General features: G+C 46.9%; 1 protein-coding gene across 3 annotated transcripts in view; it reads right to left on the reverse strand.

Annotated features, from left to right (window-relative positions):
* Positions 1–24,675, reverse strand: part of bma (SCY1-like protein bma) — a 426,844-nt gene that overhangs the window by 43,177 nt on the left and 358,992 nt on the right. For all 3 annotated transcript variants that reach the window (XM_072284465.1, XM_072284464.1, XM_050175166.3), the window contains exons 12-15: positions 12,186–12,311; positions 8,802–8,978; positions 6,689–6,811; positions 3,480–3,593 (exon numbers count right to left, since the gene is read on the reverse strand). In XM_072284465.1, coding sequence (XP_072140566.1) covers positions 3,480–3,593; positions 6,689–6,811; positions 8,802–8,978; positions 12,186–12,311 — 540 coding nt within the window. The remainder of the gene's footprint in view (positions 1–3,479; positions 3,594–6,688; positions 6,812–8,801; positions 8,979–12,185; positions 12,312–24,675) is intronic.

Below are 24,675 nucleotides of genomic sequence, written 5' to 3' on the forward strand. Positions count from 1 at the left end.
GTACTCATTAAGAAAAAAGATGGCTCGATTCGTTTCTGTGTGGACTATCGTCGCCTCAACAAGATTACACGAAAAGATGTCTATCCTCTACCACGCATAGATGACGCCCTGGATTGTCTTCATGGTGCCGAATTCTTTTCTTCTTTGGACTTGCGATCGGGCTATTGGCAAGTGCCAGTGGATGAATCCGACCGCTCGAAGACAGCTTTCATTACGCCTGATGGCCTGTATGAGTTTACAGTAATGCCATTCGGTCTCTGCAATGCACCCGCGACTTTCGAAAGGATGATGGACAATATTCTACGAGGCCTCAAATGGAAGACCTGCTTGTGTTATTTAGACGACGTGGTAGTTTTCTCCCCTGATTTCACCACTCACCTCTCTCGTCTACGCGAAGTCCTTACTTGCCTTACCACCGCTGGCCTTCAACTTAACTTGAAAAAGTGCCGTTTCGGAGCCCGCCAGCTTACCATACTTGGCCATGTCGTGTCCAAAGACGGCGTCCTTCCCGACCCTGACAAACTTCGTGCTGTCGCAGAATTTCCGCGGCCAACTACAGTGAAAGAGCTCCGAAGTTTTGTCGGTCTGTGCTCTTATTTTCGACGCTTTGTGCGCAATTTTGCCTGCATCATCGCTCCCCTGACGAAGCTCCTGGCTGGCCCTGGTGACCTTCGCGACTGGACTCCGGCATGTGACCAAGCCTTCACCACTCTGCGTCGTCGGCTTACCTCACCGCCTGTTCTACGCCACTACGACCCGAGTGCACCGACTGAAGTTCATACCGACGCCAGCGGCGTTGGTCTTGGAGCCGTCCTTGCACAACGGAAGCCTGGCTTCCCAGAATATGTGGTTGCATATGCGAGTCGTGCCCTCACGAAGGCAGAAACCAATTATTCTGTCACGGAAAAAGAATGTTTGGCTATAGTTTGGGCCTTAAACAAATTTCGCCCTTACTTGTATGGCCGTCCGTTCGACGTTGTGACAGACCACCACGCGCTGTGCTGGCTTGCGTCACTGAAAGACCCGTCGGGGCGTCTCGGACGTTGGGCTCTTCGGCTCCAAGAATTTGACATTCGCGTCATTTATCGATCCGGGCGCCAACATTCTGATGCAGATGCGCTCTCCCGTTCGCCCATGCGATCCGACGAAACGCCACCTTCATCCGTACAGTGCCCGGTTGCTACGCTTGCTGTTACTGACATGCCGTCTGAACAGAGAAAAGATCCGTGGATTGTCTCTCTCATTCACATTCTTAGCAGTTCTTCAACGTCTACATGCCCTCGAGCCCTTCGTCGCCAAGCCACCCACTTCGTGCTACGGGACGCCATCTTGTACCGCCGAAACTATCAGCCAAACGGTCGCAAATGGCTGCTAGTCATCCCTCGCCATTTGCGTTCCGACGTATGCACGTATTTCCATGCAGACCCACAACAAGCTCATGCTGGCGTCCTGAAAACCTACGAGCGGCTCCGCCAGCGGTACTACTGGCGCGGCATGTATTCTTATGTCCGCAAATACATTCGATCATGTGCAGCTTGTCAGCGACGGAAGACATCTTCTCATGCGACAGGCCCTCTGCAACCTTTACCATGTCCTGCACGCCCTTTTGATCGGGTTGGCATCGACCTTTATGGGCCTCTTCCATGCAGTGCTAACGGAAATCGTTGGATAATTGTCGCCGTAGACCACCTGACCAGATATGCTGAAACTGCTGCACTTGCTTCGGCTGCTGCTCGCGACGTGGCCGCATTCATCTTACGGCATTTCGTCTTACGGCACGGCGCACCGCGAGAACTGCTCAGTGACCGAGGCCGTGTCTTCTTGTCCGAAGTTATTAATGAGTTACTCGCCGCGTGCCGCACTATTCACCGCACCACTACGGCGTATCACCCACAAACTAACGGTCTAACGGAACGATTCAACCGCACCCTTGGGGACATGCTCACCATGTATGTTGCGTCTGATCATTCCAATTGGGACGATGTCCTCCCTTTTGTGACGTACGCATACAATACCGCCGTTCAGGCTACCACAGGCTTCTCACCATTTTTCCTTCTTTATGGGCGTGACCCATCCACTACCCTCGACACCGTACTACCATATCACCCGGATGCCTCTGAATTCACCCCTCTTTCCGAAGTTGCTCGCCATGCTGAAGAGTGCCGCCAACTGGCTCGCTCGTTCACGTCGGATACCCAAGGAATCCACAAAGGTCGCCACGACAACGATCAGCCCACACAGTCCTTCGCCGTGGACTCTCACGTCTGGCTTCGGCTGCCCTTCCAAGCTCCAGGCCTTAGCCCAAAGCTTGCTCCGAAATATCAAGGTCCGTACCGGATCGTCGCGTGTACTTCGCCTGTGAATTATGTGGTCGAACCGGTGACGCCATCTTCGGACAAACGCCGCCGTGGCCGCGAGACCGTTCACGTCAGCCGCCTGAAGCCGTACCACGACCCCCTTATCGTATCGTCGCCTTAGGTCGCCAGGATGGCTCCTCTTCGCCGCGGGGGAAGTTGTAGTGGGTAATATGCCTGTGGCACTGTAGTTGTAGTGGGCGATATGTATGTGGCACTGTGCGGACTGCCACCGCTGCGGCGCGAGACACGAGCTCGGGCTGTTGATGCGAAGCGCTAGGACTCGTGAACTAGAGCTACCTGCGATCCCCCGACGAGCTGCAATAAACCCCATTTCAGAATATATTTCTCCAGTAAGAGTGGATAACTTGGATAGAAATGTAATGCATATACACAGCTGCACGTATTTTCACGCTTTCTAGATTTATTTTAAAGCAAAACAGCTTTCTTTGGCTTCTTCGACCGTTTTCATGGTTGGACGGTGCTCGGTCGGTGGCCGGTGACCGGACTCGACAGAGAAGGCTTTCGCTTGTTCTTTCTCTCCTTCACTCGCCATCTCTCATATGCTGCACCTCAACTAGATTACCTCTCCCCAAACCGGGAATCACTCATCGCTCGTTCGTTTGTTTGGGCTATTCGCTCACATTTACAGTCATCGTCGATAGTCTCTGCGCAAGTTTTCTTTTGGCATTGCTAAATAAGTTCCTGCATACCTCCAACAAAGTTTAGTTAGCACACTCCGTTTATTGTCGTCCCTGTGTAAGGTTATGCCGGCCGAACTAACCAAGACGCACTAACTATAGCCCCGAAAAATAGCGTGATAACGTAGTCGACAGATCGCAGAGGGATCGTTTCTAGCAGACAAGGCTGCTGGTGGACTAGGAGGTCGATGTGGACTACGGCTGGCAGTTGCGCGTTCAAGAATCTTGTTTCGCTCTTTGAAGTGTCGCTATCTTTCCAATGAGCAAAAACTAGCCCTTGGGACATCCCCCTTAACACTTTATATTCGCTCCTCGTAATCTTACTGAGTGAGGCCTGTACAATAAGCTGGAGCAGTATTTGCAGTAGCACTGGGATGCCATATTATGTTGGGTAAAAAAAAAAGCACAGTGAAAGGAACCTTACCTTGATTCCGGAGTTGTTTTCGAAGACTTGTTTTGTCCTCGGCAGCACCATTTTGCGCACAGCACTTTCTTCGAGGTAGTCTGCAATTTGCGCTATCGCATGCATCGCTGCACACTGATAAGGAGTATAGGGGGGGGGGGGGAGGAAAGAAAAAAATAAGATATATTTCTCAAACAGTAGTCTGAATTGAGTGTCGACGAAAAAAAGAAAGAACAATTTTAAACAGTGGCGGCGACAAGCGACAAAGACTATTGCGCTGATCTGAAGATTTTTATTTGTTGCGTGAGTGATAAGTTCGTGCACACGTGGAAGGACAAAAAACTGGTGTAGATGTGAGCGATATTGAGCAGCTGCGCGTGTTTAACGTTATCGATTGCTGAGGGCAAGGTTCGTGGCACACACCTGGGGGCGGGGAAATGGTCAAGAGCAGGCTGGTTACCACGAAATGACAAAGAATAGCCGAATTGACGATTCTCGCGTTGCGACCTACCGATAAAAAAACGCTACGGCGTAAAAAAAAGTTTAAAATAAATGTAACAACTTTAGCACGGTAACTGATCGGTTTCGATAAGATAGCCGCGGACTGAGGGGCAAACGAATGCCGTATCAGGTGCCGCACTGGAGGTGGCTGCAGGCACCAGCGCCATGGCTTTTTTTTTTCTTCCTTAGTACGCCGTAGCATAAATTACCATGAATACACGCACGCACCAGCGTAACGTTACCGCTCCGCACGTTCAAACCTTGCGCCACCTGAAGGCCGTCGCCGAAAGCGGTTCCAGCGCGAGCTTTCCTGAAGCAAGCTCGCCTGATCGGTTGCACTTCTGACCACTCGGCAGGGCTAGTGAATATGAGGGCAGCCAGTGGCCGGCTTCAACGTTCATTAGCGGAATCGCATTTACGGAAGCTGCAGCTCGGTAACCTTTCTCGCGGAACAACAACAACAACAATAACAACAACAAAAGAACCAAATGTGTCACGGCTACGCTAGAGCGACTGCTGGTTACGGGTATTGTACAAAGTGTCGTTCCGACTTGATTATGTGAAACTGCAATCGTGACGAAACGAGAAAATTTAGGGGCAGAAGAACGTTGGCATCAGGTTAAGCTCTCTGTTTCAGTTTCGGGGCCCCTTTTAAGCACTTCTACACTTCGCAAACTTTAGTATCTTGGGGAGAAAGGACCTCTTTTAGCATTTAGCGGAGAAATAAATAGTGCTATTAGAATTAGACACCCTCGTTTAAACGACAATTGCTCAGCTCAAATAACGCAAACGCTGGATATCTCGACGGCTCTGTCCTTTATTCATTGATTTAGATAGCACAATACCCGACCGAGGAAATACAGCTGATATTCTCGGTAAATACGCATAATTTTCAGACTGGTATCATCTCTCTTCCAACGGCCGGCAACCACTGTAAGGAGGTCCATCACGATGCTAGACCACTAAATCTATGCTGAGTGTAGAAAGCGAAGATATTACGCGTTATAACGAACCATCTTAAAGCCGCTGCCGGAGCTCACCGGCTACGGCATTCTTCAGCTAAGTGGGAGGTTGCAAGTTCGATTTCTGGGAGCCGTGGCTGCGTTTTTTCTCTTTTCTTGTTTTTTTTTTCGGGGGAGGGTGAAATTTAAAAGCCCTTTTGTAGCATGCTCTGCGCGCACGGTAAAGAACCCGAGGTGGTCATAATCAAAACGAGAGCTCTCCACAATACCCCATCTCGCATCCCCTCCGTATTAAGAACCTAAGTGCCCCCAATAACGCGAAATCCAGCAAGCACGTGCGAAAATTTGTGGTCCTCGTACAGAGGGCTTCATATTATCATCAATCTACCGGGTGACCCTACTATCGTGTGCCAAGATTTAAAAATATATATATATGCGAACGCCACGCTGCTGGCGTTTGCATTGCGCCAAGGTAACGTTGTTTGCCGTCGCTTGGAGATATTCGTACTATTTTGTGCATTTCGCCTGATTACATAATTGGTCCTAATTATTTAATCAACTTCTCAAATATTATATTTAGATAAGAAGTATCATTGAGAATATTGCAGAGCTCAATACGAGCTACCAAGTGTTTTTTCCAAGCGTGCATGAAGCCCGCGAATAAAACCAAATTTGCCGCACGGCTGGCCGCTCGAGGCGCATTGCGTGCATTTGCGGACTTCTTTCACGCTCGGAAAACAATTTCATGTAGCACGTTTTGAGCGGCAGAAAGCTGTACCGGGAGCTTTTCATGTTTCTCTAGAATTTTCTCAGCGAGACTTTTCATCTAATTATAATATTTGAGGAGTTGTATATTTAGTTAAGACGAAGTGTGTAATTAGGCAGTATACAAAAAATTATCTCAGTATCTCCAAGCGACGGAAAGCATCGTTGCCTTGGTTCTGTCTAGCTACGTGGTATTTGCATAACTTTATATATTGGCCCATGATGGCTGGGATACCCTATATACTGATATATATCTAGGGTATTAGATATGGCTTTGCGAGGAAAATGGAATTTTTATTGGGCGGTCTGGTTTTCAACGTTTAAAACGCAATCAAGTATGATTCGAACAAGTAAACGAACGTTTCTATGCACCGACATATTAATTTCTGTATTGCTGGCATTGAGTGGGTGCCGCCGGCATATTGCACCCTAAATTATGTTATAATATGCTGTATAATGCTATTACCATACGATGTTTGCCAAGGAGCAAAAATAAATCAATTTTAACCTAGAATTCTCACCCAAATAATTAGCCGATTCCTTATTGAAATTCAAGAACAAGGACGGTGTCATTAAAAACCATGGGCAACTTCCGCGTACCAGCGCGTCGTTTTTTTTTTCTTTTTCTTTTCTGATAAAAAAATCATAAACCTGCTACTGTACATTTTATTTTTCTGTCTATATATTTTTTTCTGCTTATGATTGTACAGATTTGCAGCATTTTTAATGTTTTTGATAATATTGTATTATTGTTTCACGTTCAACCTGTGAACACAAAGTAGACTGTATACACTGAATTTACCTCTCCCGAGTTTCGCGTCAAGAATGTCGCTTGCCCCTTGATATTAGGCCGGTATGCCAAACTGTATTCGGAGCAATAGCCTCCGTCAGGCCGTTCGGCCTTTGGACTTTTATTTCTGCATGTGTACCGAAAGCAATCAATAAAGGAAGCCACAATAGTGACAGCTCGCATTGTCACCGCGTGACGCTGTAATGACGCACCTGGATCTGCGGGGTTGTTGAATCAAACGAGTTGTACAGCATCGGAAGAACGTCCGCCTTGATGTCCGTCTTGGGGGTCTTCTTCATCAGGACGTCGAGATTCTCCAATAGCGTTACCGTCGCCTGCGAGAGCGCATTTCAAAGTTCAGCTGCTATAGAATCAAATGAAAGGAGGAACCCAGCGTACAATGGCCTCAGTAACCGCACAAGGCTGGCGTTTAAGCAAGACCCTTCTGCAATATTTCCCCTCTTCTAGTTTAGATAGCGTAAGTGCATTTACGCGTTATTTTCTCATGGATGAATAAAAAGCAACAACAAAAAATCTTAGGTCTCGAGTCTATACAGACCTCAGGACATATAAACCGTTACCATTACTCCTGCTGTCATCCGATTCTAATCCGTCGAGATTCGGTGTAACTATCCCTCTGTCGATTGCCGCTGCTGCTGCTGCTGCTATGTCTCCTATCACGTGACCTATCTTCCCGCGCATCCGATAGACCCGGGCGCGTGCTCCTCCTTTCTCACGTGACCTCTGACACTCCTCCTGCGTCACGCCTCTCGGTAAAGTACGACGTCGGGCTAGTGGATACATAGCTGTCGTAGTCACGATTTGACGACTTCACTTCTGCTCGTCTTGACAGCGGGTGAACAAAGGAATCGTCAGATTGTGGCCAACGTTCACGACAAAAGGAACTTGTCTTCGTCATATATTCGGAGCAAGACAAGTCTCCATGTTCACATGTCGGCCACGGGACGATGCAGAACCTTGACGAAGACTAAGTTGTCCTTGCCAAGACGTTGACTCCAAGATGAAGCTTCCTTTCATCGTCTATTGTGGATCCGTTTGTATCCGCCTTCCTGTGACATTTATTTATTTATTATTATTATTTTCTTCGCTCGCGTCAACTCCCTCTACCGTCGCAAATTTCGCGTCGACACCGCTTACGACAACCGCCGACGGTCCCGCGAAATGCTAACGCATTAAAGTGAAAGTATAGCGCAGAGCTGTGCACTCAAAGATTGTAGCACTCATCAAAATACTAACCCAACTTGTGACTTAAACACCTCCTACTATCTTTGAAAGTAAGCAGCGGTCAAACTTGCGTGTGTCTCCCAACCATATATGTCCACCGAATGACCTTTTTAAAGGGAACAGGTTCACTACAAATCCGCTGTGGCAGATAGTGCCGTTGTGTCGCACTATCTGAATTACTTTAAGAGGTCGGCAACGCTTGCATTACAAATCGCATTGCGACTGTCCACACTATGCCCTAGTCAGAGGGTTTAAGCCCAGCAGTAATGAAGTCATATCCACTTGAAAGAAATAGTGCGCTTAGCTCCAGTTTAAAGAAAGCAATCCGACCTCATGATCTGTGGTGAAAAGCACCGATCTTCCCATTAACACTTATCAATACTTAATTTTTTCCACAGTACTTCATTCAATTTTTATTTGTATCAGAGCGTCGGATTTCTTTTCCTTTTGTAGAAGAACGTGTTGATAGGTTTCAGTATTCCTCTCTTTTCCCTTGCATTGCACGCAAGCTATCTTGCTAAGTAAAATGTTTGCAATTTCGCAAATAGAAATTTATTTCTAGTATTATGCGCGGGTTTAAATTATATGCGCCTTTCTTACAGAATAACACTCTTAATCTAGTTCCTGATACGTCCCAATAACTAAGTAGAACACATATAAAGGAAAAAGTGCTCTACACACTGAGTTGCTCCTGTGTGGGAGGAATGCTCTTGAATGCCGGCCCTTCCTTCGGTGCGGCTTCTGATATCTGTTATGCCACGTATCGCTCATTATCACCGTCGATATAAGCTCCGCTATATATTGGGGAACACATTATCTTAAACGCTCCACGTACGACGTGAAAGCTATCTGTAACGAGATTAAGAGTGTGGAAAACAAATATTCATTCCATTTGGAAAAGGTTGCGCTAAAATATATATATATAAAAAAAAGTTGTTCCATACATCATCCCATCTCGTTACAGCTTACGTCAGGCCCTTCGAATAAAGCATTTTTTTTCCTTCAATGTAATAAGAAAAAAAAAAAGAAAATGGAGGAAGAAAAGAAAAAACCAGAGCCCTGCGGAATTAAGACAGGCACCTGAACAGACTTGGGCATGCCGAAGACGCTTCGGAAGATGGGCAAGATGATGGTTTGGTACTCGTCCACCGTGCTCTCCTCGATGATGAAGAGCAGGGGCTGCAGAGCTGCAGCTAACACCTCGGGCGATTGCAGCTCCATCTTGAGCGAGGGGAGCACGTGCTGCCACCAGAGTTTCTGCGAGGAGGAGGAGGAGAGAAGGGCAGTCCCGCAGAGACGTCATGGTTCGAACTCTGAGTGGTGCCGAAACAGCAGTCAAGACACGGTGGCATGAAAACCACAGATCGAGTGAACCATGATGACGATAATTACGATAAGCATTGTTTCATTAAAAAAAAAAAAACACCAAACCGACTATGTGTCGAAGTTCTTCAAAACAACTTTTTGTTTGTTTGTTCCGGCAGTTGATGTCACAGTAAAACTTAGTGTTACAGTGAACTGCACAACATGTTCCGGTCCAGCGTATTTTTTTTTCTGTTTCTCCGCACTGCGACGTTGTGCAATCGCCTGTGTTTATTCGTTTGCTTCGCGACTTGCCCTCTGATCTGTGATCCCACTCATTACTTATTCTAATAAGTGGGATCTGTGATCCCACTTATTTGTGGCATTTTTCACACTTATATATGTTTATGAGTAGCGCTTGTTAAGATGTGGTCGAAATTGATACTCGAGATGCATACTTTTCATTTGTACACTCCGTATATTTAAACAGCCCTTCAGCGACCTTCGGGTCACCTGTACCTATAATTAAAGAAGGAAGTACGTCTAATCGCAGCGATAAAGGGTCAGCTGGTGCATGACAACAGGGGTGAATGAAGAAAACAGGGAGAGGCCTTTGTCCTGCAGTGGACACAAGTATTATGACGATAATGATGATGAGTACGATGAACTGACAGTAAACGGTCATCATCAAATTGGTAAAACGCTCAACGCCACAAATAGATCGATGTTCTTTCTGCACGAAGTTAATATTCTAACCTTGTCTCCTAATGCGTTGTTTTTCGTTCAGACTCCACAGGTGTCTCCATTATTAATTGTACGACAACGGTAAAATACGAATTTCTATTGATGACATTCGGGACTGTACGTTCAAGCGGGTACTGTCATACGTTTGTCATTTTCTTAGTATATTTTCGCAGTGCAGCCGTTCACGCTTCCTTGCAGCAACCGTGTGAAACTTTCAAGAGCACTCGGACAACAACTGCAGCAATATAAATAAAGAATTAAGATGAAATAAAAGCTGTTCTGCTCGAAAATGACCGCCCGACTTGGGGCATACCTCAAGTTATCTATTTATTTTCGTGCATAATTACTAGTTGAAGATTTTCCTAAATGTGTGATTATTTCTGTATTCAATGCTTTCTTACATTTGTTTTTTTCTGTAGATAATTATGTCACTGCTTCTTACTAACGTTGCTTTTTTTACATGTTTGGTATTGCAGCTGACTCCGCTGCTATGTAATGCCCGAATCGGCATTTAGAGTATATGAATAAATAAATGTCATTCTCGAAGCAACATAGCAGTGACTCATTTAGACAAATTACATCTTAATATCTGATGCCTTTTATCGCTTGATTACAGCTCTAAAATTACGGTTCTGCTTTCACTGCTGGATTATAAGGCGCAATTCTGCTGTTTTTTTTCCGTGTTGAAGATGCTGCATGATGGGTTAATGATACAAATTGTACTTATTGATTGTACATGAATTTGTACAAACTGTACAAATTCAATGTTCGGTGCGGCTACGATTACGAAGTTCGTTCGTTCATATAACCTACTACTATTCTGCTGTTCCTTTCTTTCTGCCACGATTTGGCATTGAATAGCCCGTGCATTCGCCGCGAGTGAAAATGGCCAATAGTTGTCTCCACGTGGTCATGATGATGGTTGTGATTTATTGGCACCTCCTTAAAAAATGGCCGGCGACAAACTGTCACCTTGCCTGCTTGATTTATTCAGGTATTATATACGTGTTTTTGATTTTAGAATATCTTATACACCTCCTTAATTCTTTTTTTTTTTCACTTCCTCAAAGCTTCTATATCTACCTTGTACCGCTACCTATGCCTGTAATGAATCCGGTCGTATCAATCTCTTCTATGCTTTTGTTCCGCCAATACTCTAAACATCTCTTGTTTATCTCGACTGCTGATTGGTTGATGCTTCCGTATACTTTAAATCCAAGTGCTTCTAGAAGGTGTACGGTAGCTACGGGTCTCACTGGGTGAATCTCTTCGCATCCCATTAGGATGTGCTGAATGGTCTCCGGATTTTTGCTGCAGCCTACACATGCCTCATCTTGTTGCGAATATTTGATCCGGTATGTGTTTGTCCTTAGGCAACCTGATCGAGCCTCAAATAGCAATTCACTGCCCTTTTGTTATCCTACAGATTTTCCCTTCTAATTTCTTTCTTCTCATTCTTCTAAATCTTCATGGCCATTTTCGTTTCCATGTTTTTTTTTTTTTTGCGTCGAATTTGTTGTTTCTATTTCACTCACTTTCTTTCTGATGACTCCTGGTTATCTATTAAGACCTTCAATTACTCTGTAGTTGGGTGCCAACTTACTTGATATCTTCATCCATTCTGTGTCCACGCATTTCGGTTACAGATATTTGCGCACTTTATCCGCCCATTTATTTTGATCCATGTTCCTGGGTCTTTCTTTAAGACTAATTTTGCTCTACGCTTCTCTGACTTCGAAAGAGGCCCAATTCATGACACCCTGCGCTGCCTCATGGGTGGTTTTACCGTGGGCCCCCAAAGTTAACCTGTGTATCGATCTTTGGTTAACTTCAACTCCGACAAAATAACTGATGTTAAGTACAGAATAATAGCACTCGCGAACGTTAGCGCCGCCACCATTACCCCTTTCCCTATTCCACGCTCCACCTCGTATTTATTGTGGACCCAAGGTGCTTTACGTTTCACTATTGCTGCATTTCTCTACGTCTTTATTTTCATATTACCTTGGGGGATGATTGTTTATGCATACGCCGAGATATTTAAGTTGCTTGACCGTGGATATGAGTTGCTGTTGAATTGACACCGCGTAGTTCCTCGTCTCTTCCTTACATAAAACAATTCTCGATTTCTCAGTGCTAAACTTAAAGGGGTGTACGGTAGCGCGATTAAAAGACGGGAGAAAAGAAGACACACAGCGACACACACAAACTTAGGGCCTAGATTTGTCGCCGCGTTACCGCAGATATTCGCAAGTGCCTGTAGATCTCTTGCATTCTCCGTTAGTAGCACTATGTCGACCGCATACATTAGTCCAGGGACTTTCTGTTGCACCACTTGTCCATTATGTATGTACGATAAATCAAACCCTAATTCCCTGTTTCACTGTTGTTTTCAATGCCCCTTAACATAAAGCATACCTTTGGTATGTTTGGCAGCGCCGTCTTGAGGTTGTGGTAGAAGTGCGACTTGTGCGTCGAGTCCTTCATCTGGATCACGTCCAGGTATTGCAGTCCGTGTACAGCTGGGTCCATGAAGTACTTGATCTGCGTGCACGCGTAGAGTCGTTAAAACAAGAATGAATAGCATCAAATGAAGTTTTTTTTTAATCATACGGAAGCGGTCTTCTGTGCTAGCGCCGCCCGCATGGTGCGCATATATCTCGACTCCGGTCTTTAACAGAGATGCCACAATGGAATGATTCGTTGTCATGATGACAACTTCTCGAATGCATCATACGAAAGATAGACCACAGTAGCGTTTACGTTTTTCGTCGTTGTCCCATGTTTTAAATCGTACAAAATGACGTCACAGCGACTTGTCAACCTACCTATTTTGATGCGAAGTTGGCGCTCGGTGTCGCACCCTTTCTCGACTGAGATATGCGCAACCGCGTAAAATTTTGACGCGTTGGCAGAGTGGACGAGCCCTAACGCAATGCGCTAGGGTTGCGCAACGTTTACGTAGACGCAGTCACGGAGAGTGGCTTTAATTTTATTCGGACCTAAGGCGAAGAAAATGCAGATGTCTCAATACTTCAGTTTGCCACCTGGGGAGACGCAGGCGAGCATAGAGCAGAAAACAACGGAACCTAGTTTGAACGGGAAGACCGAGTTGGCCATAAGTTAGTAGACGTAAACCGATGAGAACGACGTTTGGAAGGCTCCAGCACCATTAACGAATCGTTTCTTTCTTTCTCTCTCACCTCTGTTTCTTATTGCGTGATTTCCATATGGGAAGCGCAGAAACGAGGACGCACGCAACCATCTAACGCAGCGAGCTTAACTCGAGCAAGCATCGGGCTCTGTCGACGCTCGCCTTCACGCTCGCATGCATCGGGTTCTCTCGACGCTAGCCTTCACGCTCGCAGGCACCTAGCTTCGATTAGAAACTCACTCGGCCGTTGAGTCTACTGCGGAACCGCGCCAATGCTCCGGGATTACCGCGCGACCATGACTTGCTCCGGTCTGCGTGCTGTCTCCAAGGCGCCCAAACAACGGCCTCCGCGCGATAGTTTGGGCTACTCAACGTGCGATCCCGAGGGTCTTCCGATTCTCCGTAGTGGAGACTGGACGCTTGTGCAAGCGTGTGTGTGTGTTTGTATGCGTGCGTAGGTTGATCATGTATGTGGGGGAGAGAGAGAGAGAATGCGTGTGTGTGCGTGCGTGCGTGCGTGCGTGTGTGTGTGTGTGTGTGTATGTATGTGCGCGTGCGTAGGTGGATCATGTATGTGGGAGAGAGAGAGAGAGTGTGTGTGTGCGTGCGTGCGTGCGTGCGTGCGTGCCATATTTGTAGACCTGCAAGTTCACCAATGTGAGATGGCCGGATAATCACTTCCCCGGATGCTGGGAAAATATTACCATCTTTTAAGCATACAGATAGCGGATAATGCATTCAAGTGAATGTTCGATGTGTCTTCGTGGAGGTGGGTCCGAACTTAGTGTGAATCATTGTGGAAGATCCACATGCGCAACTCCATAGTGCGTTAAGTGTCTGACGTTAGCTCGTGGCCGGAGCCAGTCCTCGAACTACGTCACCTAATTAGGCTAGTACATTCCCCGGAATGTCCTTGGTTCTTGCCATTCTCACACGGGTTGATGCACAAATTCAGTTGCACGTTTCTTGTGTACGCATAGCACCCATCCCGGGGAGGTGATTTTCAACGTAGCAATTTTTGTGCTTTGCTATGTGTGACGAAAGCTTTAATAAATTAGTTGTAACCCGCGGGACCTTTTTTCGGCCTAGTACCCTTTCTAACCGTCTAAGCTATGATCCCAGTCACCATCAAGTCTAGAAAACGCCGCAATTTCAGAGATGTAGGAGGGCTGTGGAGGTCAACACGGCCTTGAAGCCGTCCACAAGCGCGACACATGATGGAGACGACGCCTAACTTCCTTCAGTAACAGGCTCGCAAGTAACCATATTTTCTAAGCACTAACTTTAAACGATTTGCTTGTTGTATTTTTTGTCGCTCATTTAAGTTCTGTAACTTATATTTATTAGTTATCGGAGCTCCTCTATTCAACACTGACTACGGGGCCTCCTTCGGGAGATTCAGTATTGCCGCCCGTATACCCAATCAGGAAATATATCGAATGCGAAAATTTGCGCACAATGTCAGCGACGACAGTTGTTTTTTTTTTACATGTTAGCGAACGTCACCGCACGCTAAAAGCTCTGGTATACAATGACGCTTTTCTAGAATGAAGCTTTCTGCGCATAACCTCGCTAGCTGAAACAAGCTTCGTGTGAATTAGGTTAAACATTGCTTTGGATCTACGTACTTTCTTTTTATCGACTTAACAAAAAAAAGGAAATGTTGACGCACAGATGTGACGCTGGCTCTTCTGCGACTCACGAATAAGGTGTTATGGTTACACATATAGCTGTATGCACCCAAAATGGCGATGACCCAACAATTAGGCCCGTAGAATAGACCAAGAAAGAAAAACAACAACAACAGCTCGGCGACCAACTTCACGGAACGAAAGCACTCCGCGCGTAAGGACCAACTAACTCGAAGGGCGTTGCACAAGACAAAAAAAAAAAAGAAGCAGGAAAAATAAAACGCGGAAGCATCGAAGGCCCGACTGCTGCTGCTGCTCGGGGAGTCGGGCGTGATTCCGAGGCAGCCTAATGCCTTGTCCCGGGTGACGACTGCACCGCGTTAATGAGCGCCGGACAGCGCCCCGCGTCCCTGGTCGACCAACACCGCGAGTCAGTCTCGGCCCTTGCCCGAACCCCCCCCCCCCCCCCCTCGGAGACTGGACCGCCTCCGGTCTCGTGAGGACCGGCGTCCCGACGCAGGAACAGCAGACGAATGCACTCAGTTGAAACCGTGGAGTCAGCGAACTCAGCGCCTAATGTCCCTTCTTTCCTTCCCTCCTCTCTCTCCCTGTCATCCGTATTTTCCCCTTTCCCATTCCCCCGGTGTAGGGTAGCCAACCGGACGTTATTCTGGTTAACCTCGCTGCCTTTCTGCTTTTCTCTTTCCTTCCTTCCTGGAGTTTTCGACAAACATTACTAGACGGGACTCTGGCTACGTTCTAATGCTCGGCGAATACCGCGAAATAGACAGCTGAGAGGACAGAAGCCACATGAAGTGTCGATCGTTCCACTTCTGACAAAGCCACCAAGAATAATATAAGAGACAGCTTCGCAAAATAAAACAGCGTCGAATACAAAAAGCAATGCGGGCTAATACTCTCAAAACGGGATGGCGGTTGGGCCGATTAGAGGTTGGATTGCGCAACATTTTGACGAGACACACAGAAGAGAAAACGCACACTGCAGAGCACTTCTGTAGCGTGTGTTTCTCTTCTGCGTGTCTCGTCAGAATGTTGCGCAATTCAACCTCTAGTATGCTATGCCAACAAGCCCAGTCTTCAACCTTGGCTGGGCCGAGTGCTTGGAAATTCAACGAGAAGGTCGTCTCCGCGCTAGAAAAAAACGTAGTCAAGCCTTCTTTCGCTTCTAGTCGTCCCATGCCCATCACTTATCACTAGACACGCTTGCAGACAGACGCACGTACGAGTGCCTTGTCACCGTGCGTATAATCGTTCATAGGTCATCGGTCATCGGTCATTGCGGTGCCAGTTTCATTAGTGTGTCGCTCCGCCCACCCAACTTGTCGCACTCATCCCCTTAACCTTGTTCGATTCAAATCGCGCTTGGCCGATTTTAAGTTTTCCCTTTTCCCATTGACGGTTCTACTCTGGAATGGTTTTGACGGCATAATTATGCAATTGTCTCCTATGCCACTTCCGAGAGAAACCGCTCATCATACAGCCCATTGGTTCTAAAACACACCTGTCTATTCGTAGAACTTAATTCTTGGTTATGTACTTTGTTACAAGCTTTGTTACTACCTGCTTCACATCTAATACTCTTCTGTTTCTTGTATACTCATATAAAGTTCCATGCTTTGAATAGATTGTTACGTCTATGCCGTTTCATGTATCAGACTTGTTGCCTATATGACTCATTATTCCATTTACCTCTCAATGTCTCGTAACGAGACTGCAGTATTTATGAATAAAATATTTACCACATGCTACGTTGTGTTTTTCAGAGCTTCGCACACAAAAAGTGTTAAAACACAGCGTTAACATATTTTTTTCTTTGCGTTTTCTTGTTCATGCTAGATGGATGAGTTTTAACTGCTTGAGCTTAGAGCTGTCGTCCTAGCAGTCATAGTAGACTGTCTTCAATGCTGATCAAGATGATTTATTGGCATCCCCTTTTAAACGGCCTCGTGACAAATAGTCACCTAGTTTGCCTGAGTTTCAGGTATTCTATACAAGCATTTCATTCTCGCATTTTCTATACCTCTCCTTAGTCTATTTTCTCTTCCTCAAAATTCTTCTACCTACCTTGTACCGCTACGTATGCCTGTAACGGATCCGATCGTAGCAATCTCTTCCCTACTTGTCTTCCAACAATACTTCAAATGTCACTTGCACATTTCGATAACTGTCTAGTTGATGCTTCCGTACAATTTATTACAAGCGCATCTGGAAGGTTTGCGTTACCTACGGGTTTAACTGGGCGAATATATCCGCCTTCCATTAGGATGTACTGAGTGGCCTCCGAATTCTTGCTTGCGGCACACGCATGCCCGCACTTGTTGCGGATATTAGCTACGGTGTTTTCTTGTCCTTAGGGAACCTGCTCGAGCTTCAAATAACAAGGCACTGGCCTTAGTGTTGTCGTACAGATTCTCCCCTTCTAATTTCTTTCTTCGCATTCGCATAAATCTTCATGGTCTTGTTTGTTTCCATTATTTGCCTACAATTCCCAGTATGTGTTTGTCACGCTTTATTTTGCGAAGTGAGAGAGAAGCTACAGAACCGGAGTCCACAGAGGAACTGTCCTCGTCTCAAGACAAAATAGCCAAGAAGACCGTCTCAAGCAATATCTGCATTTCCAGCAACGGGAGTGGGGCTCGCGGTAGCATTAACTTTTGCGCTCAACTCCGCTGAGGTCTGATTTTTTCCGCAGAAGCTCTCTCGAGCGGCAGATGATTTCATGATCTGCCTTCATGGTTTCACCCGCAAACTGCTTGACGGGCTTCACTGCCGCGAAAAAAGCGGACCAGTCACAGGATGGAGTTCCCCGAAAGGCAGTGAGGCTCTGAAACAGGTCCCGGCGAGAAATTGCTGTGCTTCTTCTTTTCTTTTTTAGAAGCAATGAATGGCTAAGCGGATTGGTGATTAGGTTGCATGTTGGGACTCGATGTATTCTGCTGAGTATTCGGAAGCAAACAGAGCGAGCAGCGCACTAGCACTCCAGCTAATCAAAAATTTATCAGAAATTATGTAAAAGTACAGAGAAAAGATATAGCGTGCCTTGCCTGACAGTTACTCAATAGCTTTGGTTTAACTTTACGCGAAATCTTTGATGTCATCCGTCTACTTAATTTCGATTACCTGTGCTTGGTTGCCAACTTTCTCGACCTAATCTTCCATTCTATGTCCTCGCTTTGCAGGCACAGATACTTGTGCGCTTTAGGCGCCCATTTATTTTCATTCACGTCCCATGCCGGTTAGAATTAGAACACGCCCTCTGGCGCCAGCATCTACGGAAGCTGCGAGTACGGCGTATCACCCAGCGTGAGAACGGTAGGCATTGCATGACGGTGGTGATGATGATGACCTTAATGTCTTTGGCACACACCCACGTGAGGGTTGCTTAAACTTTGTCCTTCTGGCTTTAAGCGGCTTTGTGGCTTCGAAGATTGATCGCCCTAAACAAAGCTGATTGCGTTGTAAAGGCAACAATTCCGAATGATTAGGCGTCCGCGCAGGGATTAGTTTATTGCATTGCTGCTGCGTTTATAAATTTATGAGTGCTTCGAAATTTAGAAAGACAAAGCGTAAGGAAAATAATATTGTTAAATAAGTAGAAAAACATGCCACAAGCCCATTTGAAGCCACGAGCGCGAAGATGAGACAAATCCGTGCGCTAACCGTCGTTCTCATGATAGTCGACCTATCGGAGTGCCACTGTCCCCTCTAGACGTTTTTGGATGAAGTTCTATGGTTCAAATTATGCTGCGGCTCCTTCCATCGCCGTGAATTAGTTCCGGCATGCTTGGCTTAGTAGATGTCTTTGTGGTGTTCCACGATTGCAATGCAAAGCAACGTTACTTAGGAGCGAAAGGAGTACTTGCGGAATACCTGTGCGGAGCTCTTCATTTCTCGATGATGATGATGATGATGATGATGATGATGATGATGATGATAAAGGCTAATTGAAATCGGCATGATGCATACACCTGCTATGTATAACGGAGTTGTGGTAATAGGAAGTGCCGACACGGCCAATTACCTACCCTTATTTCAAATGCGGCCTATTCGTAAACGCTGGAAAATAAGAAATACCCATACTGTAAATAATTCAGAATGATTTTTTAGTATGTGTTACGAAACACAATGTTGACATATCTGCTTTAATTCTGTAATTTTAAATTTAGTAAAAAGACATTAAAACCACCAATTATGAACGACAGAAAAACCGCTTACGCCCTTTCAGGTTTCTGCTAACAATATACAGCTGACTTCATTCGTATAACGCGCCTTGTTTTCTTTTTCTAACTTGTTGCGTGATAGCTGGCGCTCCCAGAATATTGCTCATTTGTAGCATTGTTGTTACATTTCCACATCAGCTACGTTTCCTTTCAATTTTTTTCTTCATATATTGATGTGTGTTTCGAGTCCTATCATTTCGTAAAGTCCGGCAAGTCGCATTACCGCTGTGCGTGCCACGTGTGAAGTTATCAACATCAACACGCTAATGTGGCGTTAAAAGGCGGCAATATGACGTAGAAAATATAAACCGATAGGTCGGTCTATCTTTACTGTTCTTTGTCTCTCTATCTCTCTCTTTACATTTTGTAACCGGTGTATCTTGCTCAAAGCATCTCTTCTGGTCCCTTACTGATAATACCAGTGTACCTGTAAGGTCTTCCACTATGACTTTTGCCGACATTTCTTACTTTCTCTCCGTTCCGCGACATCCGAGTCGCGCGTATTTCGGCTCCAGCGACCGAGATAGTAACTGCGGCGTATTATGGCCATGCTGCTGCCAGAAACAAAGGACACAGCTGCGCAGCCGTAGTTCAAACGTTGTCTTCGCGTTGAGGCCACTTAGACATGTCCCCGTGACCTGGCTCCACAAATAGCTACGGCGCAGGCACAACGATAACAAGCCTCGCAACCATAACCCAGGTCCTGTAACCCGCCTATCGCCATCAAGCCGGCGGCTATTTCATAAATAAATACTTGTAATAACGTTATCGCCGCCAATGTTTACCTTATGGCCAGCAGGAGTTAAAGGGCAGCTCCGTCGCGTCAACATCTCGCACCCGCTTGTAGTTAGTACCACTCTTACTAGTCCGCTTTTTGTGACGCTTCTTAGAACGCCGTCCGAGGAGTCTAAGCGCAATCCTAAACCTTGCCATCTCTGTGAATGCTTCGCCGTTTGGACGAAACTGTCTTTTTCTTAAAAAATATTTTGAAGGCCTTAGAGTTCTGCGACTACCTTTGATTACGCGGTGAACGCAGTTGCGTGTGCGCACGCATCACCTTACTGTCAGACTTCTTTCTGCCTTACCTTTTCCTGGCGGCTTCCCCCTCGAGAGCGTTTGGTAGCAAACCGGGTGCAACCTGGTTAACCTGCTCGCCTTTTCTTTCCTCGCTCTCCCATTCGCTGTTATCCGTAATTATTCGTTATTCGTCATCCGCTTTGCCACACGTTATCTGTAACTGCGTTATGCAGTACGTCGTTGTGATTGCGATGATGTTTGTGGCGGTGGTGTTGGTAATGTTGTTGTTGCTGCTGACGTTGTTGTTGGAAGCGGGGTAAGTCTGGCTGACTTGACCGGCAGTTGCTTGCTCAGCCTGAGCGTCTCTAAGCGTGTCTTTCCTTGTCCCGATGCGTCCACCACGACTTCTTGAACCTTTGGCAGGAATACTTGTAGCATGCGCGACGCCTCCTTGCTCACTGTAAACGGTTCTTCCGGGAAGATTAACTGTTCAAATTGTGACGTGAAGAAAATCCTCGCTTTCGCGTGCCGTCGGAAGCCTCTTCACGTTATCACATAAACGCGGGCAGTACCTATAGCTCGTAGTCCCAAAACAGGTCTTACAGTAGAACTGCCCGCCACAGCAGATGCCAGCAAATCGTCGTACATGATGACGTCACACATGACGTCGTAGATGTCGAACTTATATTGGAGAAGGCAGCCGGCTGGTGACAAAGAAAACGAAAAGCGTTGCGAATTCCGCCCCGGACGAATCAGATGAGAGGCTAATGCCATATGATATGACATTATATGTATACGAATGCCATGTGATATTCAAGCTTCCACTTAGACACTTTCGTTTCAAGGCAGAATTTTTTTGTTGAGGCACTTGTGTGCTAATAATGAGCAGCGCTTTTCACTTCATTCCGCTTCATTTGCATGTATGTCGCTGCTACGCTACAAACAGACAAGAATGACTTCAGAAGGAGTTGTTTCTCCTTTCTTCTTCTTTTTTTATTTCTTGAAGCGTTAGACAATGGCCGAATAAGGGAAGAGTGAGCCTCAATGTTGCTTACGACCTACAATGTCGTAACGGCACGCGAGGAAGTTCCACGGTGGCACAGAAATTGCCATGTTTCGCATTTTAGTTAAGACAACTCCCTTCTGAACGTTCTTATATGAGTTTTGTGTCGCTCATGTTCTGCATTTCTCGCTCGCCCGGTTTTTCAGTGTTAAAATGGGTGCACTCCTTGTAAAGTATAACATATACTGCCTGTACCCACCCAGTGTCCGTGATCCTGGAATAAATATTATTCGTATGATCATCATCGTCTTCCGTACCACCACCCCCTACCACCACCACCACCACCACCATCTTAATGCAATTTCTTTACTTATTTATCTATTTATTTTTTGGCAATACTTCAAGGACCCTGTACACAGAGTTTTACACGAGCTGTTTACTGCTCACTGAAGGCGCGTTCTCTAATGACCTCGCATTACCCCTGTCTTATGCCGGTTGGTTTCATCTTACGCCTTAAAATACTCTAATGAACTTCCATGATACCGCAATTGATGGTGGTACAAAAATGATTGATCGAAACGACCTAGTCCGTCTCGTAGAAATTCGGGCACCAGGCCGAGGCTTCCTTCGTTCTAACGACGCTTACCGCTTCGACCGGCAAGTGAGAGTGTACGACCAGATTAGCCCCAACCTTCAGTCCATCCGTACCGCCAAACTATCCCAACTTTCAGTCGATCTGCGAGTCCAGAACGAGTGCATAATGGCGCGCGGGAGGGTGAAATTATTCCCCCTCGTAGTGGCGCCCGAATTACGAGGTTTCGCTTTCGTAAACTCCCCTGGCACGCCCGCAATCCCGCACGGAAACTCCTATACATGAAGCGGCCACCGGTAGTTAGGCAAATCCGCCCAAGCCCTCCTCCACAACGTGCGGCAGGATGTGACAGTGGCACGGCAGGAGCGAGACCAGCCTGCCAGGCCCGTCCACGGAAGTGGAACGGCCTTCTCTCCGGCGTCGCTCGGGGCGTAATTGAACGACGCGTCGTTGCATAAATCGGCTCGCCGACGCGCTGATCCCGGGTGACCGAGCTTCCGCTCCCTTGTCCTTCCCTCCGTCGCCCTCCTCCTCGCGTCACTGCCGTGTTAGGAAGTGTGTGTCTGTGTGTGCGTGCGTGTGTGTGTCGGGTGAGAGGGTGGGGAGGGGTGAGGGATTTGGAATCTGTATCACGGTCGTCGCAATCATCGTATCCTCCTCTGCCGAAGTGCGTGGCCAAACGACTGCGACCGCCCTCCTTACGACGCGCACCTGCGATGGCGATCGCTCCGCGTTGCGTCCCCCATCCCCATCCTTCGACCCTCGGCGTACCATTCTTTGATACACGCACACATTGAAGATGCGGTACCTCGGCGTCTCATCCTTTCATGCACGCACACACTGAAGATGGGGTGTCGGGCTTTGCCGGTGCATCGGTCGGTGCCGCTTTGCATACCTGCGTGAAAGTGCGCGCGCTCGTTTCTTGGGTCGAAGGATAGAGAGATGTGGGGGAGTGAGCAAAGGAGGGAGAAGAGGGCTGAGAGTGAGTGAGAGGTTAGTAAGGGAAACGAGACGAGCGCTCCGGGCAATTAGTGGGCGCATTCGATCGGGAGCGTCTTGAAGAGCTGTGCGCGGAGTCTAGATTTCGCTGTGACGCAACCTACTTAGTACGAGCGAGAATAATTGGTACGCAGTACGTAGTGGTATGTAGTGCTAGGACATAATACGTAGTACGTACTACTTGGTGCGAGCGAATGCGTACGCGTTCGGTTGTGTCCTGACTTGACGTGGAGGGCCTTGGTACAAGTACGTCAGCCCTACGGACAAACTACAGCTTTCTAATGCTTCCGATGTGTAAATTGTTGGGAAGTTCTAGCTCTTCCGTAAATGTATTGCCCTTGGTGGAATAGTGGATTACGGGAAACTTGAGCGGCCGGATTGTTTGTAGAAGAGTTTAAACAGAGAAGACACCGACCTAGCCAGATTCTGCTTAGATGCTGGTGTAAAGCGTCGGCAGCAGCGTAATAATTAGCATGCAGCCTTTCCGACTTTTCTTTTTCAGTTTTCTTCGACAGGAACACTCATGTATTACAAGAATAGGCCTAGCACGCTGCGGTTCCACAAAGCGTCGCAAGTAGTCGCTGCCACAGTATTTATGCAGTTTTCGTCTCTGGTACTAGGTATACCGGAATAATACTAGGTTTACAAATAAGTTAAAATTAGAGAGGTTTAGCATGGCCGGTATCTCAGTATACACAGTAGTGTTTGCTTAATAGCGGCTTGATGATGATGACGACTTATTTGCATCTGCTTTGACCTTGCCTGTTTGATTTAATCAGGTGTGCTGTTCTTTCTAGCATTGTTGTATATATCTCGCAAACTTTTTTTTCTTCCTCAAAACTACTCTATCTACCTTGTATCTATGCCTGCAACAGATACGTTCGTAGCAATCTCTTCCCTGCTTTTTCTTTTCTTTTTCGCCAATAGCCTAACGTATCTTCCTTATTTCGAATTCTGACTGGTTTATGCTTCCGTCCACTTTAAATCCAAGCATTTCTGAAAGGTGTACGTTACCTACAAGTGCCATTGGGTGAAACCTTTCTCATTCCATCAGAATGTGCTGAGTAGTTTCCGGATTTTCGCTGCAGCACACATATGCCTCATCTTGGAAACATTTACTCCGGTATGTTTTTGTCGTTCAGCAACCAGCTCGAGCCTCAAATCGCAAAGCACTGCCCTTTGTGTTACCGTACAGAATTTCCCTTCTAATTTCTTTCTTCCCACTTTTTGTAAATCTCCACGGTCGTTTTGGTTTCCATTCTTTGCAACCAATTCGCTGTCTCTGTTTCTCTCATTTTCTTTTTGATGAAAATTATTATAACAACCGCTATTAGCGGGCGCTTATAGCCACGTCTTGCGACGCTTCGTCTAACCACAATGCATTAAAAACACGTTTTCGTGTTCCTTGATTGCTCTTGTAAACAAAAAAAAACAGCATTTAAAAAAAGGCAACGCGTTCGCGATGACACAGCTGCCGAAAATTTGCACCAGCCGCGAAATAGAATGCACTCGTTTACAGCAATAAGAGCGCCGCGTTTGCCTGGGGCCACCAATCGGGTTACTCACGCTCACGCCTCCGGTAAACCGGAAATCCGCAAACGAAACCGGGATACCGGACGCGCTGAAGTTCTCGATTCTCCATTTTACAGACGGGGGGCCTCGGCACAAATTGGTCCGAATAATGCGCCAGCTGCCCGCGCGGACCGGTCCCGTTCCGCGCAGCCGCGGTCGCCCTCCTCGACCGCGACCTCGCGACCACGACGCACCCTAGCCCGCAAGCCGTGGGCCTGACGCGTCGCGCCCGTGCCTGGGATGAATTATTGAATGCACCCACATCGCGAAGCAGGCTCTGTGCGCGACGGTGATGACGACGTCGCCAGCGTGCCGTGCTCATTAAAGGGGGCACGATGCTCTAATGATTTCGTTATAGCGTGGCGTGCGACGACCGACTGCTCGTTATACAGCGAGCGCGCGGCGAAGGTGCCAGGCACGGCACGGTCGTCTTTTTTGCTTGGGCCTCCCTATACTTTGTCATTTCGAGCGCGTCACTCTCTGCTGGCGTCGCCCGGCACACGCCTGTGTTGTCGTATTTCCCCTGCAGTCGTTGTTGTTGTTTCCTGCCTTCTCTGCCTCTCTCTGCCCGTGCCTGCAATGTTTACGCGAGATGCCACCGCATAGGCGCCAAGCCTGGCTGTATTATACTGCGCAGCGTCACATAATCTAAACTTCGTATCGGCTGCGAACGCTGTAGCAGCGTTTATCTTTCGCGTT

This window comes from Dermacentor andersoni, chromosome 9 (genome assembly GCF_023375885.2).
Source record: "Dermacentor andersoni chromosome 9, qqDerAnde1_hic_scaffold, whole genome shotgun sequence".
Taxonomy (NCBI): Eukaryota; Metazoa; Arthropoda; class Arachnida; order Ixodida; family Ixodidae; genus Dermacentor; species Dermacentor andersoni.